Source organism: Chelonia mydas, chromosome 1 (genome assembly GCF_015237465.2).
Source record: "Chelonia mydas isolate rCheMyd1 chromosome 1, rCheMyd1.pri.v2, whole genome shotgun sequence".
Taxonomy (NCBI): Eukaryota; Metazoa; Chordata; order Testudines; family Cheloniidae; genus Chelonia; species Chelonia mydas.
The window spans coordinates 346,383,329-346,400,103 of NC_057849.1; the positions used below are offsets into that span (position 1 = coordinate 346,383,329).

At 67.6% G+C, this 16,775-nt stretch overlaps 2 protein-coding genes across 2 annotated transcripts in view; both read right to left on the reverse strand.

Moving 5' to 3' along the window:
• Positions 1-386: 386 nt before the first annotated feature.
• The window catches only part of PRRT4 (proline rich transmembrane protein 4), a 33,575-nt gene continuing 17,186 nt past the window's right edge, over positions 387-16,775 (reverse strand). The window contains exons 2-4 of the mRNA XM_037889497.2: positions 15,829-16,757; positions 13,121-13,252; positions 387-3,726 (exon numbers count right to left, since the gene is read on the reverse strand). Of these exons, the coding sequence (XP_037745425.1) occupies positions 1,778-3,726; positions 13,121-13,252; positions 15,829-16,711 (2,964 nt within the window). The 5' untranslated portion in view covers positions 16,712-16,757 and the 3' untranslated portion in view covers positions 387-1,777. The remainder of the gene's footprint in view (positions 3,727-13,120; positions 13,253-15,828; positions 16,758-16,775) is intronic.
• Positions 8,960-10,445, reverse strand: LOC102931811 (adenylate kinase 8-like). The gene has a single exon (XM_037889504.2). The coding sequence runs from the start codon at positions 10,394-10,396 to the stop codon at positions 8,960-8,962; it is 1,437 nt and encodes a 478-aa protein (XP_037745432.1). The 5' UTR covers positions 10,397-10,445.

Genomic DNA, 16,775 nt, shown 5'->3' on the forward strand with positions numbered 1-16,775 from the left:
CGTGCTGGCCACCGGCCTGTCCTGGGGCCTGCCGGGGGCTCATCTCTCTCCCCCACAGCCTGCGTTTGCTGCGGGAAAACCCCTCTGTGCAGTTTGAGAACATGAGAGCGGCCAGGCTGGCCCAGCTAGCCCAGCGTCCTGTCTGCCAGCAGCGGTGGGTGGGGTGGACACACTCGCCCTGCGTGTTCCTCTCCTCCCACAGACCCTCAGCCTGCCCCTCGTGGCGCCGATGGGGACACTCGGCTGTGCCAGCGACGGGCCTGGCTAGCCAGCGTGACTCATGCAGGAGGGCCAAGCGCTGGGCAGCTCCCGGGGCACCCTGCCCCCCAGTGTCGCCCCTGGATCTCCAAAGGCAGCAGGCATTTGCCCACAGCTGCCACCCGGGGCTACTGCACCCTGCCTCTCACAGCCCCTCCGCTAAAGCCCAGCCTTGGCCCCAGGAGCCCCCATCACAGGTGCTGGCCCTGCCTTCCCTGCAGAGAGGGCCCCTGAGTGGGAGGGGGGTGACTTGGCACAGCTGGGTGCTTTGGGGGCCTGGGGAGGCCCCCCACTTCCTGCTGGCAGCCCAGGGGAGCATGGGGGGCGGACGAGTAGGGGGCTGCAGTGTCTCCACATTGTTCCCCCCACCCACCGCCCAGGAAACACACTGATTCCTGCTCCAAAGGTTGCCCAAGACGCACGTCCTGCTGGGCGGTGCAGGGCTGGCCGGGCCCTGCTGGGGCTGGCCGAAGAGTCGCTATGGGCCCGTCCTCCACTGCTCGGCCCGAGGCATTGTGCCAGCGTCCCTCCCCTGTGCCAGTCCCCAGCCCACGGCATTCAGACGGGGTCCCTGGGCCAGCTCCGTTCCCTGCCCGCCCAGCACCGCGCACCGTGGGGCTGCATTGGGCGCTCTGGTGCTGGGCAGCAGGACAGCGCCCGACGATTGCCTAATAATGAACCCCAGGGGCGCCCTTTCTCCCTGGCGGCACTCGTGTCTCACGCAGGCACTCGGAACTGGACGGGGCTGGGGCTTTGCAGGTTTACCCATGTAACGCCCCCGGCTCCTGCCCGACGAGGACCCAGCTGCTCCTGTTGATAAAATACTTTATTAATGCAAAGGGGGGAGGAGTTTCCGGCCCCCGCGCCCAGGGGCCTGTCACTGCCGCTGGGGGCTTTGGAGTCTGGAGTACAAACCACGAACCTACCTCATTGCTAATACAGGGGTCAAAGTCTGGGCCCGGGCCCACCCGGGGCTGGGAGGAAGCGGGGGAGGAGGGTGTTAGGCAGCAGATGTATGGGGGGGGCGGGCATGGGGCATCTCTACTGAGCCACTTCCAGGGGCCAGGGCGAGAGCCGGGCCCCTGGGCCCCCTTCCCAAGCAGCTGTGGGCCCTGGCTGTTGGGAGCCCGCAGTCCCTTCTCGCACCCAGCAGGGAGCGCCCTCTCCTCGTCATAGAGCTGCAGGCCCCTATGGCCGGCCACTGGCTCCCCCGGCCCCCTCTCCGGCGTGGGGGAGGACACGGGCAATGCAGTGTGGGCACTGGGCGCCCGGGGGGACGACACTGCGAATCTGCCCCGCCCCGGGACCCCCGGGACATTGCTGTGGTGTGAGCGCCCACTGCTGGGGTGCATGGGCCACGCCTTGGCTCTGACCAGACGGGACCCCCCTCCAGAGGCGGGAAGGGCCCGTCCCGCCTAGCACCATGGGGGGAGATGTGGGTTTCAGGGCCGCCCTGGCTCCTCCTGCGAGGCCGGACCCACGGGGAAGGTGGCCGCACGGGCCGGGGCGGCCCCTCTCCCTACAGGTCGATGGTGTCGCTGCTGACGCTGAGCGCGTCGATCTGCCGGCACACGTCCAGGAACTCCTCCTGCAGCAGATCCGCGTCGCCCGCCGGCGGCTGCGGGACCAGAGAGTCCAAGGACTCCTGGGAGGGCTGGCCCAGGGGCAGGTACGGCCCCCCGGGCGGCGGGGGGGACCGGCGGGGGCTGCTCTCGCCCTGGCCCCGGGGCAGCTTCGGCTCGTAGGCAAAGGAAGACGCGTGGGTGGTTGGCTCCGGGCTGGGGCACAGGACCAGGGAGGAGCCGTCCAGGGAGAGTCCGTAGGGGGAGCTGGAGCAGCAGCTGCTGCCCCTCCACCTGCCCGGGGAGCAGAGGGCGGCATCAGGCGCGCCCGCCTCTGGGGACGCCTCCCCATCCCCTCCCTGGGGCAAGGCCGCCTCCATCTCCACGCCGGAGGCCGTCCGGTACAGGCCGCGGCTGGCCGGCGTCTCCCGGAGCCCCTGGCGCTCCCGCAGGCCGGGGCTCTGGAGGCTGAGTGCCAGGGGGCTGGACCGGGCTGGGGCGCTGGCGGGCTGGAAGAGGCTGGCGGGGATGAGGGCCTCGCTGAACAGGGCCTCGTCGATGCTGCGCCGCAGGTTGATGGGCGACGGGGGCCGGAAGCCGGCGGTGGGGTCGCTGTCCATGGCCACGCTGATGACGGAGGAGGCCTTCGAGCTGTAGCCGCCCTCGAGGCCCGTCTCCGAGGTCCTGGCAGCCCCCAGACCGTGGGCGCCGCCGTAGCCCGCAGCCCCGTCCGCACTCGGGCGGCTCCCGGCCAGGGCGTAGAGCGGCAGGAACTCGGAGTCGCTGCGGGTGATGGTGTCACACATCACCAGCTTCTCGTGCTGCGCCACGGCCCACTGGAAGTTGTTGGGCAGGATGGGGGCCTTCACGGGGCCGCGGAAGAGCGCGCCCCAGCAGTGCACGCAGGGGGGCTCATGGGAGCAGAACACGGGGTACAGGCCCACCAGGGCCAGGGGCAGCCCGGTGCCCACCTCGCAGAGCCGGCAGCCCAGCTGCAGCGACCACCAGGGCCAGGGCCCGAAGAAGCCCGGCGGCAGGCCGTAGCCCAGGGCGTGGAGGATGGCGTAGGCCTGCAGGGCAGCGCTCAGCAGGGCGAAGCAGGCGGCAAGCAGGGTGGTGCGCGCTGCCCGGCTCCAGTCGCCGGCGTCGGCGAAGGGGCAGTGGCCGAGGCGCTCGGTGGGCGGCGTGGCGCTCTGGAGGTGGTAGATCTGCATGGCGCCCGCCCGGCCCAGGCAGTAGAAGGCGAGGAAGGCGAGGGAGAGGAGGGCGGCCAGCAGGGCGAAGGCCCCCCGCGAGACCAGCAGCAGGAAGGGGAACTGGCGCAGCAGGTCGGCGGCCAGGACGGCGCCCACGGCCACGGAGAAGTGCAGCAGCACCAGGGCGGCCAGGCAGCCGGGGTGCCGGACGCGGGAGCGGGTGGAGAGCAGCAGGAAGGCGACGGCCAGCGCGGAGGAGAAGCAAGGGAAGGGCAGGTCGTGCAGCAGCAGCCAGGCCAGGGCCGGCAGCCGCTCCTGCAGCCCGTAGGCGTCGTAGAAGAGCAGGAAGGCCCGGGCGGCGCCGGCCAGCAGCAGCAGCAGGTGGAGGGCGGCCAGGAAGGTGCAGCCAGCCGGGCAGCGGAAGGGGAGGCAGGCCAGGCTCAGCAGGGACAGCAGGGCCAGCAGGCTGAAGAGGGAGCCGGCCCCGTAGACGTGGGCTTCCCAGGCCAGGCCCCAGTCGGCCATGGCCGTGTTCCAGTCCGCGTGCAGCGTGACGAAGAGGGGCCGGGAGGGCAGCAGGTGTGGTGCCGGGGGGGCCTCGGGCTCAGGGCTGGGGGAGCCGCACTCCTCTGGCTTCTCTGGCGTGCACCTGGGCCAGGCGGCCAGCGCCCCCTCGCTGCCGGGAGAGGGGCCAGGGGCCGGGGCCGGGCCTGGGGATGAAGGAGACGGAGAGGCCGTTAGCAGGGGGCGGAGGCAGAGCCAGCGCTAGGGCCCAGCGGGTCTTCGTGGCCTGGCATCATCGTGGGGACGCCCACAAAGCCCACCCCCTCCTGCCTCTCCGGGGCCGGGAAACGCACCACTCGCACAAGCCTTGTGCCCCACGGAGCTGGGCAGCACCTGGGGCCTGGCCCCGGGGGTGGGGACCACCAGGGGGGCACCAGGGGCAAGGTAGGGGTGATGGAAACAGGCTGCCCTGCTTCTCCGCCACCCACAGAGCGTGCACCAGCCCCAGAGGGCGCTTACCCCCCCACAGAGCGCACATCAGCCCCAGAGGGCGCTTACCCCCCCACAGAGCATGCACCAGCCCCCAAGTGCGCGTACATCCCCCCCACACACACAGAGCGCGCACCAGCCCCAGAGCACGCGCACCCCCCCCCACAGAGCATGCACCAGCCCCAGGGGGCGCACTCCCCCCCGTGACAAAGTGGGACTGTTCTTAATGTTTCCTCTGAATACTGTAGGGGTGCCTCAGTTTCCCCTAGGCATTTCATAAGTCTCTAGGGGGTGCGATAAGGGGGTGTGATTGTTGCAGAGCAAAGGGCCAGGGTATATAAATGGCCGATGCTCCGTTTCCTGGCAACTGATGGCCTGGGCCCTTCCCCCCTGCAAGGTGAGAGCTAAAGGGTTGGAGAACAAAGGAATCAGGTGGCCTCCTGGCCCGGGAAAGGGACAAAGCCCAGAGGAGGGGGCAGGGGCTGGAGGGAGTTTCAGTTTGGGGCTGGCTGGGGACGAGGAGTGAAGTGCAGACGTGGTTGTCTGGCTCACTGCCCCCCAAAATGGACCCAGCTGAGGGGTCCTGTTCTCTGCACCTGCAAGCTCTGTTTTAGACCATGTTCCTGTCGTCTAAAAAACCTTCTGTTTTACTGGCTGGCTGAGAGTCACGTCTGCCTGCGAAGTTGGGGGGCAGGACCCTCTGGCTTCCCCAGGACCCTGCCTGGGCGGACTCGCTGTGGGAAGCGCAGGGAGGGGCAGAGGATGCTGAATGCTCCGAGGTCAGACCCAGGAAGGGGGAAGCCGGGGGAGCTGTGTGTCCTGCAGACCGGCTGCTCCCAGAAAGGAGACTTCCCCAGAGTCCTGCCTGGCTTCATGGGGAGCAGTTCCAGAGCATCGCCCGGGGACTCCGTGACACCGCCCCCATCCAGAGTGCACAACAGCCCCAGAATGCACGCACCCCCCCCACACAAACAGAACATGCGCCGGCTCCAGAGCACGCACACACATAGCAGGCACCGGCCACAGAGCGCATACACACACAAACACACACACAGAGCACACACCAGTCCCAGAACGTGCTCACACACACACAGAGCACGCACTGGCCAAAAAGCACGTGCACACACATAAACAGAACATTCGCTGGTCCCAGGGCGCACACGCTCAGAGCACGCACCAGCCCCAGAGTGCACACGCATACTCACAGAGCATGCACTGAACTGGCTGCATAGCCTGCACACACACATACACAGAGCAAGTGCTGGCCCCAGAACGCAACCCCCCCGCCCACGTGCCCCAGTGTGAGCACACACACACAGAGCACACACGTGTCCCAGTGCATACACACACACGCATACTAATATACCATCACCTGGGAGACACTCACAAAACACACGTGCAGACACAACTTTGTGCGTGTGCATTTTGCACTTGACTATGTGCCCCTGTGCCCCTGGGGGGAGGGCAAAGGGGGGGGCTTTGAAACACACACAGGCCTTACAGTGAAAAGGCCCCAGATCAGGGCGTGGTGACTGCTGTATTCAGCCACTCAGGCCCGGCGGTGCAAACACCCGCCATGCACAAGCGCACGTCCCCTGAGCTCCCCCCGCGTGGCCGCAGAACACACAGCCACACACACATCCCTGCACTATCTGCGCCCGCGGCTGGAAAGCAGACAGCCAGGGACTCTGTTCTGGAGATAAAACATGAAAGCAGACAGCCCCTAATCCGGGGGCCCTGGGGCCGCAGAGCTGCTGGCAGAATGTGCCGGGCTGCTGGCTGCTTGTGGGGAGCCGGCTGGCTGAGCCCCCTGTGACCTCAGGGGTGGGGCGGTGCCGACTGTCAGCTCAGGCAGACGCCCTGTGCGGAGCCCCCCATGCCGCTGGGCCAGCACAGCAGGGACGGATGCCCACCATGCACATGGCGCTGGAGGGGGACCCCGGGGACCCCCATGCTCACTCCAACAGCAGAGTGCACCAGGGCTCCTCAGTGACAGCTGGCTTGGGTCCCTCCCCAAGCAGGAGAGCCGGGTGCGCCCTTCTCCCTGCTGGGAGAGGCCACCTGCCCGGGAGCTCAAGGCCAGGGAGTGACCAGGGCCAGGGCACGTGGGCTGAGATGGACAGGGTGGGCAAGCAGCGCCAGCCTGGTTCATGGGCACATCCTAGGGGCCTCCCCGTGTCCGGTGGGGGCTGAGAAAAGCCTCTGCATTGCAACTGCTTTGGAGCAAGCCCAGCGCCCGCTGGCCGGCCCCCTGGGCGCTGGCGTGGGGGAGGGGAGGCCGGCGGGCTCGGAAGCCTCTCGGGCTGTTTGCGTAGCCAGGGGCTTCTCCAAACACAGCGACTCACACAATGGCCAGTCCCAATGGGGCACAAAGGCTCCATGGGGCCTGGCAGGAAGCAGCAGGACAGATGCCAATCAGCAATCACCCCAATGCCGACACAGCCTCCTCCCCCCACGACTCCCTCGGGCGGCCTGAACTGGGGCTGCCAGAGGTGCCCCCCGGAGCTCAGCCCAGCCCCACTTCCCCCTCCTCGACGGCCCCTCTCGGGGGCAGGGCTCCAGCAGCGCAGGGGATCCTGGCCCGGCCCTGCACCCCGCTTTGTTTATCCCTCTTGAGTCTAATCCGGGGCTTTAGCCAGGTTCGGATCAGCACCAAGTGCCTTTGCAGCCCCCTCTTCGCTGGATTAGTTCTGGCATCTCTCAATCCGCCCGCACGTTTGCATCACCGCAGAGGAATTTGCCACGGAGCCGGCTGTCTGGCCCCTGGGCCGTGCTGCTGTCAGGGCCGTGTGCCCTGCTATACGCAGGATCGTCCTGCCCGTGCCCGGCCAGCGCCATAGCCTGGGGGGGCAGAGCTCAGGCCTGGGGGTCTGGAGGGCTATGCCTGGCCATGCCACTCAGTTGGTGGGACCTGCCCCTCCCCAGCCCTCTGTCCATGAGAATGGTCCCATCCTCATTCCTAATGCGCTGAGACGTAGGGACAAGGGGCACAGAGTGTGCTCAGTACTATTGTCAGTCGGGGCCCCACTGGTCCCAGCTGCGTGGCAGCCCCATCCCACTGCATGGAGCTACTGCTCTGGAGTCCCGGGGGCACTCAGCCCTCAGTCGCCCTGCGACAGACTCTGCTAAAGAGAGTGACCAGCCAGATCCCCCCGGGCTGGGCAGCGCCATGCGGGCTCCGGCACAGGGAGGAAACGCGGGGGGAGCTCCTTGGGAGGGCTGGCTACGGAGCTCCTCCCAGGGGGGTCCCCCTACGGAACAGAGGCTCCTGGGGAGGGCTCCTCGGGGGGCTGGGGAGGGGGCGCCCCAGGGAAGATGCAGCGAGGGGGCAGGTGCTGGGGCAGGGAGGAGCTGCCAACGCTCAGGCTCCGCAGAATCTGGTCCTGATGGCGGGAGAAGCTGCAGCCCCGGAGCCGAGGAATTAGACGCCGTTTGGAGGAAGGGCCGGCGTGGTTCGATCTCTGGGGATCTGGCCCTAGAGGAGAAAACCTTCCCCCACTGCTGGCAATAGGGCCTGGCTGCTGAGGGACCTGGAGACAACTCACCCCCTGCCCCCTACAGCCAGGCGGCTGCTGTGGAGGCTGATTTGGGTGATGTGTTGGTTAAATAAGCTGGAGCCCGGAAGGGGCACTGTTCAATATACATAAGCCTCATAGGACTTATTAAAAGCCCACTAGGGGAAACTGAGGCAGGGACTTAATTGCAGCACTGCCCCACCAGGGGGCGCTCCAGGGGCAAGGCCCCCATTACATATGCACCAATAGGGCTGGAAGGACGCTGGGTGTGTGCCAGGGTGGCAGCAGGCTGGGTGCCGCGCCAGAGAACGGCTCCGTTACGGAGGGAGACAGAACGCCACCCTCAATGCGCCGGCGGCAGGACTGGCCGAGCGGGGTTCTGCGCAGGTGTGCTCAGGCGATGGCCCCAGAGGCGACAGCCCCTCTGTTTCTCCACCCAGCCCTGGCGCTGCCACCCGGAGCTGGCGGTCCTGCCATGCAGCTCGCTGAGCCGCGTTTCTCCTGCCGGGCTCCCCATTCTCGGAGATCAAAGGCCCTTCTGCAAACCTGCCTGGACCAGCTGCCTTGGGGAGGTGAAGGCCGCGCAGAGCCGGCAGCCAGTCCCCACTTGGCACCCCAGGGGCATCTGAGGGGGTCAGCCTGCAGGATGGGGGGCAGCAGAGACGCGCCCTTTGTAACATGGTCGAGGAGAAAGACTCCTCAAAGTCAAACACCAACACGCGGCTGTGAGCCACGCGGGCTGGGAGAGCAGGACGGGGCCGAGACCCAGCGCGGATGAGCGCGCGAGCATCTCCGGCGGGCACAGATCCACTCTACTGAGACCCCTGCCTCCGCCTGCAGAGGGGAAGGGCCCCTCCCCATGCCTGGCCCGGGATGAGCAGAGATTCCTCCAACCCAGCTACTCCAAGCTCCGGAGGGTCCCCTCGTGCCCCAGGGAGCCGCGGAACCTAGCCTGGGAAGCTCTCACCGGACAATCTGGGAGAATTCTCGTAAGAGACCATCGGGCAGCTTTCCCCCGAGAGCGCCCCTGGGGTCCAGCACCTTCTCCAGAGACCCCCAAGGCAACAGGGACCCCCTGCTCTCGCAGCCGAGGGGCGGGGTTCCGCAAACTTGCAGGGGTGTCAAAATCGAGGGCGGGGGGAAGGGGAAGAGTGAAGAAGGCCCGGAAAGATGGACTGAGTGGCGGAGGGTCCCAAGCCAAGTGCTTGGAGAGCTGGCTGGGCGCTGCTGGCTCCTCACTGGCCACCGGGGAGCCACTCAATATTTTACCCCAGTTATTTTGCTGGGCTGGGGGCTGGGCGGGGAGGTGGGGGTGAAGGGAGCCCAGCAGGGGTTACTTGCCCCCCCGGCCCCCCCAGGAACACCTGGCGCTGTTAAAGAAGACGACCCCAAATCCCATTCTGAAAACAACCTGTATTTCCCTGCCCGGCAGGCGCTAGACGGTGCGGAGGGGCAGAGGCCGGGTGAGGCAGCTCTCTATGGACTCGAAGACAGTGTAGGGGTCTTGGTCGGCGTTGACGTAGACGGCATCCTCGTAGAACTCCTGCAGGTCCGCGGCGTGCCGGCCGTACAGATCCACCTGCAGCTCCAGCCGCTCCACCGCGTCCTGGGGCTTCTGCCGCAGGCGCTGCCGCAGCGCCGGACTCGGGGCCGGCTTGAACAGGTGGTGGTAGAGCTCGCCGGTGACGGGGTCCGTGGCCCGCTGGGAGACCCGCTCCAGGACGGCGTCCAGGGGCAGGGTGAGGAAGACCACCCGGTTGGGGATGAAGCTGGTGTTGCTCAGCAGCTCGGCCTGGTCCGCGTCGCGCGGGAAGCCGTGCAGCACCCAGCCGCAGGACGCGCAGTCCGGCTTGCCCAGCCGCTCCCGCAGCACCTTCAGGACCAGGTTGTCCGCCACCGGGCACCCGCTCTCGAAATACGGCTTGATGAGCTCCCCGATCCTCGACTTCTCCGCCACGGCCTCCTTCAGCAGCTGCGTGCAGCCCACGTTGACCAGGCCGTATTTCTGGGCCAGCAGGGCGGCCTGCAGGCTCTTCCCGCTGCCGGGCGGCCCGCAGAGCAGGACCCGGGGGGTGAAGGGGGCAGCCGAGCGGGGCTGGCTCTCCACGAACGTCAGCACCTGGGAGAAGACGTCGGCGCAGGGCTGGTCGGCGTTGACGGTGCGGAGGTTCCCCCGGTAGCTCTGGAAGATGCCCTGCAGGTTGCGGTGATACTCCAGCAACCGCCTGGCGGTGGCCTGCTCCAAGCAGCCGTCGGGCTGCACCAGGCGCTGCCCCACAGTGGGGTCGGCCGGCCAGTCAAAGGTGGTGTGGTACACCTCCGTGCTGACGGGGTCCAGGCGCTTGCCTAGGTTCCTCTCCACCAGCACGGTGTCCGGCGCGTAAAGCACCACCACGTGCCGCGGCACGATGCCGGAGGCCTGCAGCAGCAAGGCCTGCTCGCGGGTCTGGGGGAAGCCGTCCAGGACCCAGCCCTCCCTGACGCAGTCCATGTCCGAGAGGCGGTCCTGGAGCAGGCCGACCCAGAGCTCGTCTGGGATCTGCTCCTGCCGCAGCTGGTAGCTCTGTGCCTCCTGGGCCAGCACCAGCGTCTTGTTGGACAGCAGCTGCTGCTGGCTGAGGTAGGAGGCGCTGAGGTGCTTGCAGAGCCACATGGCAATGGTGGTTTTCCCGGCGGCCGGGGGGCCCAGCACAAACACCCTGGGCACGTGGTCGCTGTCCTGCTTCAGGTGGTCTATCATGAAGGAGATGGGGTCCTCGGGCTGGTGGATGAGCAGCGCCTCCACCATGCTTTGCATCAGCTGGAAGACGCTGTGCTTCTCGGCATACAGGGCCATGGCGGGGGGGACGTGGGGCTTGGCAGCGACGTCCATCTCTCTCCAGCTGCGCCAGGCGACTCCTCGGCGGGATTCCAAACCCGGCCCCGGGTTCCAGGGTTGCCCAGCAGTAGCTGTGACATCACAGAGCACGGGAGGGGCGGGTGGGACGTGGCTCCCTGCAGCGAGCAGCAATCCCGGATCGCCCACGGGTGCGCGGGCACAGGCTGCCTTCCCGTGGCTGGGCTCCCGCAGGGTACGGCCCGTGGTGCGCTGGGCCTGCTCCCAGGGCCCGGGCCGGCGAGCAGAGGGCTGGCTGAGCCGAGCCCACTGGAGCGGGGATCCCGGTGGGGGAAGAGGCAGGTTGGGGACCACGCAGCCACGGCGGGGGCTGGAAATCAGGGTGGCGGTGCCAGGCAGGGGACGATGGAAGGAGCAGCGGCAGTGCGGTTGCCCCGCCATGCCAGACCAGCGGGAGGTCGTCCCCGAGCGGCTGCGCTGCCCTTCCCAGCAGGCTGAGCCAGGGACACGGCGAGACTGCAGAGGTGACGGGCCTGTCGCCGGCAGAGCTGCTGTCCTCACCCCGTCCAGATCCATCTGTCACCTCCATGCAGGCGGCTCTTAGCTGGGCTGACGGGCTGCCACCAAGCGTTTGTCTGCTCGCTGCGCCCGGGGCGCCGCAGGCCCCTGCAGCGCTGCTGCATCCGCCTGCCTGCACCCGGAAAGGAGCGTGCCGGATGGAGGCTAATGCTGCCTGGCACCCGTCAGCCTGGGCACGCAGGGGATGGCAGCTCTCGCTCCATCTCCCCACGGGATGTGACAGGCGGCCCCGGCCCTCTGCAGGGAGCCGGCATGGAGCCGAGTGACCTTCAGGGGCGCAGCTTCTCTGGGGCCAACCAGAGCCCACCGTCGGCTATCGCCAGACGCTGTCCTGGCCCCACCGGCCGCAGGCTAACGGGGCTGGGGGGAGTGCAGGAAGGGGGTTGGGGCAGAGCAGGGGCACCCCGGAGGAGGCAATGTGGGGAACAGGAGAGGGGACGCGGGGAGTGGGCTGAAGGAGACAGTGGGGTTAGGAGGGCTGAGGGCAGCGGGACTGGGAGCTGGGTAGCAGGGGAGCATATTCTGTGGGCTCTGACCACACTTCATTGCATAACCCTCCAGAGGCAGAACGGTTCCAGCCAGCCCGGCCCGGCCCAGCCCAGCCCGGCCCAGTGACTTTCCTGCTGCTGCTAGATCCCGTCACGGAAAGCTCCCCCAGGGCTGGCAGCGAGAGGTGTGCGGCCGGGAGCCACCCCGGGGGCTGGAAGGGCGGCTTGACCCTCACAAATCTCTCCCTGCTCTGAGACGTGCTGGGTTTCTCTGCACTCAGCAATGGCCCAGCATGGCCCCCTAGGCGGGGAGGCTGGCCAGGACACCGGGGTTCTCTCTCTGGCCTTGTCAGACCAGCCTCTCCAGCAATTGGCAGAAGGAGCCGGCTTATCAAGAGGCCTTGGTCACAGCGTGGGGCCCCTCCAAGGCCAGGCAGGTTTGCAGACCCAGCTGCATTCCTCTCTCCAGGCCACTGGCTCCGCACCCCTGGCCTGGGACAGGATGCACCAGGTGGCTGCCCAGCGAGGGCAGTTCGGGCGCCCGGTTCCAAGTGCCAGCCCAGCCCGGAGCAGTGCCCCAGCCAGTCCCCCTGTGCCTCGTCCCCACCCCCACTCCCCGGGCCAGCCCCGCCGGCCTCTCCCTGCACTGCTGGGAACCCCACCCAGGCTACAGGGGCAGGTAAAAACATCCCCACATGCACCTGGGCCTTGTGCAACACCCCACCGGCTGTAGGCCCCCTGCAGGCCCCCCACCCCCAGACCTGTTGAGCCAGCTCCTGGGCAAAGGTCTGAGCTCCCCTCCCCCATGTCAGGGAGATGCCGAGATAGCACCGAGCTCAGTGCAAAGCCAGGCATGGCTGAGTCCACCAGGACCCTGCACATGCCCCGCAGCGGCTCAGGGACTTGCCACCGCGCCCTGGCTGGGTGCTCCAGGCCAGCTCAGCCCCCCAGCGGAGTCCAGCCCTGGCAGCGTTAACCCTTTGCATCCCCTACTCTCAGCATTGTGCTCCCGGGGCTGGGGACTAGGGCGAGCAGGCAAAGACCCCCTTGCCACGGGAGGGGCCTGAGCCACAGGAGGGCGTGAGCCGTGGGCCCAGGCAAAAGGACAAGGCCCTGGGCGCTCTATAGCCAACAAGAGCCAGGGGGAGTCCTGCAGCCAGGCAGGAGGCCGGGCCCTGGCTGGGGGGTCCTTGTTTGGACCTGACAGTCCCCGTGTTTCCTGCTGTGTGAATGAGGCAGCATGGGGGCACAGGGGGTGAGGGGGGACATGGGGGCACAGGGGCACGGGACGCCCTGGGGCCCAGCTACCTGTACTGGAGCCGTATGTGTGCCAGTGTGTACCGGGGGTATCGGGGCATGGGAGTGTGTGTGTTGGGGGATCGGGGCATTGAGGTATCGGGGGCACGCTGGGGGAGTGCTGGGGTGTGTACCGGGGGGTATAGCATGCTGGCCAGTCTGTGTGCTGTGTGTGTGTTTGCTGGGGTGTGTAACAGTGCAGCATTAGGGGTATCAGAGGGGTGCATGGGGAGTGTGTGCTGGGGGGGGTCAGGGGGTGCACTGGGGTGTGTATCAAGGTGGGGTGCATTAGTGTGTGTGTATCGGGGGTGTCTTGGAGTTCACTGGGGTGCGTATCAGGGCTGGGGTGCATTAGGGTGTGTGTATCGGGGTGTATTGGGTCAGCCCAGTGGCTCACCTGGCTCCGTGGCACGGGGTAGGGAGGGGCTGGTGTCCTGGGGCTGGTCCCAGACGCCGTCTGTGCTGTTCCTCTCCTGTGGCCCCCTCCTCTCTTGGTGCCAGTCTGGGGGCAGCGTAGGGCCAAAGAAACCTGCAGGGAGACAGTAAAGGCCAGGCCTGGTCAGCAAGGGGGCCAGGGACCCCCCACATGCACACGGAAGGGGGGACAGCTCGAGTCTGACAAGAGTTGGAGACCCCCCCGCACACACACACAGGGGTGCTCGGGGCCCGCTCGGGACGGAGCCGTCAGCAGCAGGTGCCCAGCGGGTAGGGGGGGGTTTCCGGGGTCTGTTGCAGCCAGGCCTGGCTCTAATTCAGCCCAGACGTATGTGACCAGTGTCTGGGAGAGGGGCTACGGCCCACAGACCTCCCCCCACGCGGTGCCCCCTGCAGAGGGGCCAGGCACTGAGATCTCCAGGAGCCCCAGAGGGGGTCCTGCCTGGCCCTGCCGCTGCCCATGGCATCTCTCACTTGCTCACTTCTCCGGGATGGGGCCGTGCAGCAGGGAAAGGACGAAAATGGCCCCAGTCCCCCCACACACACACAGGCCCAACCCCCACCCCAGCCCTCCGGTTTTTGACTGGAACACTTGGTCGAAAAGGGACCCTGGCGGCTCCAGCCAGCACTGCCGACCAGGCCACTAAAGGTCCGGTCGGCAATGCTGTGGCAGGCTAGTCCCTACCTGCCCTGGCACCGCGCTGAGCCCCGGAAATGGCCAGCAGCAGGTCCGGCTCCTAGGCGGGGAGGCCACAGGGCTCCTCCGCGTGCTGCCCCGCCCCAAGCACCAGCTCTGCATTCCCATTGGCCGGGGGCGGTGCCTGCGGGCCGCGGAGCCTCCTGCCCCCCCAGGCCTAGGTCAGGAGCTGGACCTGCTGGCCGCTTCCGGGGCGCAGCCCGGAGCCAGGACAGACAGGCACGCAGCCTGCCTTAGCCCCTCTGCACTGCTGACCGGGAGCTGCCCGAGGTAAGCCCCCACCCCAGCCCCAAGCCCCAACCTCCTGCCCCAGCCCTGAGACCCCCCCGCTGCACTCCAAACCCTTCATCCCCACCCCACCCCAGAACCCGCACCCCCATCCAGAGCCCTCACCCCCCCTGCACCCCAATCCCCAAACCTGGAGCCCCTCCTGCACCCCACCGCCCACATCCCCAGCCCAGAGCCCTCACCCCCCCGCACCCCAAACCCCGCCCCAGCCCAGAGGCCCCTCCCACACCCTAAACCCCTCATCCCTGGCCCCACCCCAGAGCCCTCACCCCATCCTGCACCCCAAACCCCTGCCTCAACCCACAGCCCACTCCCACACTCCAAATCCCTCAGCCGCCCTCCCCAGCCTGGAGCCCCCTCCTGTACCCCAAACCTCTCATCCCCAGCCCCACCTAGAGCCCACACCCCCAACCAGAGCCCTCACCCCCTCTCACACCCCAACTCCCTGCCCCAGCCCGGAGCCCCCTCCCGCACCCTGAACCCCTCGTTTCTGGCCCCACCCCGGAATCCGCACCCCCATTTAGAGCCTTCACCCCCTCCTGCACCCCAGTCCAGTGAAAGTGAGTGAGGGTGGGGGAGAGCGAGCCACTGAGGAAGGGGGAATGTAGTGAGCGGGGGGGTGGGGCCTAAGGGAAGGGGCGGGGCCTCGGGAAGGGGCGGGGCTAGGGTGTTCCGTTTTGGCGATTAGAAAGTTGGCAGCCTGACTCGCGCCCAGGCCCCTGACTCTGGGCAGGGGCTGCTGCTGGCCATGCAGCAGGGGGGCTCAGTGTGTGCTGTCCGGGGGGGGTTGCCCTTCTTGAGATGGGTCTGGGGCAGGCGTCTGCACCGCAACCTCCCCATGACTGGTGCTCATGGCGCCACAGGCTCCTTCGAGGGCTGGACGGGCCGTGGGGGACGAGCTGCCCTGCCCGCAGACAGGGCCCGGCTGGGCCACGGGGGCCTGCTCTGGGGTCAGTCCCCCAGGTGCTAATCCAGCCCCTGCCGCACCACAGAGACGGAATGAAATCCCTCCCCAGGGCAGGGGCTTCTGCGCTTGGACCCCCAGAGGAAGGGCCGGCTGCAGCCGGTTCCCCCATGAGAAGCACGGATCATATCTGTGCACACACGTGTACGTACTCTACACAACACACACACAGACCGACACACACACACCTCACACACACCTCCCGATACAAACCCAGCACAACCTTGCACATATGCAGACCCACACACACACCTCACATGCACCCCCGATGCACACACACACAATCTCGCACACATGCGGACCCACACATATATCTCACACGCACCCCCGATGCACACACAGCACAACCTCGCACACACGCAGACCCCCCCACACAGCTCACATGCACCCCTTCGATGCACACATGGCACAATCTCACAGACGCACACACACACACAATCTCGCGGACATGCAGACCCTCACCCACAGCTTGGTTTAAAAGCCAGGTGCGATGGTTTGCTCAAAGCTCCGCTCCACAAAAGGTTTCGGGGTGGGTCACGGCCCTGCGGTGCCCGGGAGGCCGGACTAGATGATCACAATGGCCCGACACTGCCGGTACATTAATCTGTGTGGAGCGAGCACTGTGCCCCGGGCTCCTTGTGCGAGCGCATATCTAGGGTGACCGGGAGGCCAGGGCCGCGTGGGGAGCAGAGCAGACAGACAAGCCCCTCCCTGTACTCACTGGAAGTGCCCAGCTTGCTGGCGATCTCCGAGATCCCTGCTTTCAGGCTGGGGAGCAGCGGGTACTTCCACCTGGTGCCCTGGCCCTTGCCCCCCCTGGCAGGCAGGACGTGGGTGGGGGGCGCGCCCAGCTCCTGGTCCAGCCCAGCTGTCAGGTCAATGTTGATCTTGAACTCCAGCCCCTTGCTGCGCCCTCCGCGGGAGCTGGCAGGGGTGGGCTGGCTGGCAGCTGGCAGCATCACGTGGGGCTGGGAGCCCAGCACAGGCCGGAACAAGGAGAGCCGGGCCGTGGGCACTGGCTCCAGCAACTCCGACTCGACGGGGGTGGTGCTCGGCGGGCGCCCCCCGGGGCTGCTGCGGAACTGGGGAACCGGGGAGCCATCCCAGTCGCCAGCGGTCTCGCCCCAGCTCCCGGGGCCGTGGGAAGCATCTGGCGACGGCTCGTCTGCGGAGCCGGTCATGAGCCACCCCGAGCCGGGCGTGGAGGAGGAGCCGGACAGGGCTTCGCCGGGCGGCAGCTCGGCCAGGAAGCGGTTCGCCGGCGGCAGGAAATTGGCGGAGGAGATCGGGTCCGCCGTGTCGGCCGGCAGAAGGTCTGCGAGGGCTGGCTCGGCGCTGGGATCTGCCAGCCGGAAGCTGCCCTGGCTCCACACCTTGATCTTGAAGTTCAGGCCCAGGTTGAGGGAGAGCGCGGGGTCCGCGCCCCTGGCCGGCAGCTCCGACGCCGTCAGAGGGGCTTTCGGCAGGGCTCCCTGGGCGGCAGAGGGGGGCTGGGCCCTGGCACTGGCTCCGGCAGGCGGCGGGGTCTGTCGCATCTCAGCCAGGGCCCCCGGGGCCGAGGAGCCCGGTGGCATCAGGCACAGGAGCGCCAGCAGGGCCCACATGGCCCCGGTGTCAGCGAGCGGCAGCAGGAAGGACGTCAGAACAGGCCTGGGGAGAGGTGGCAGG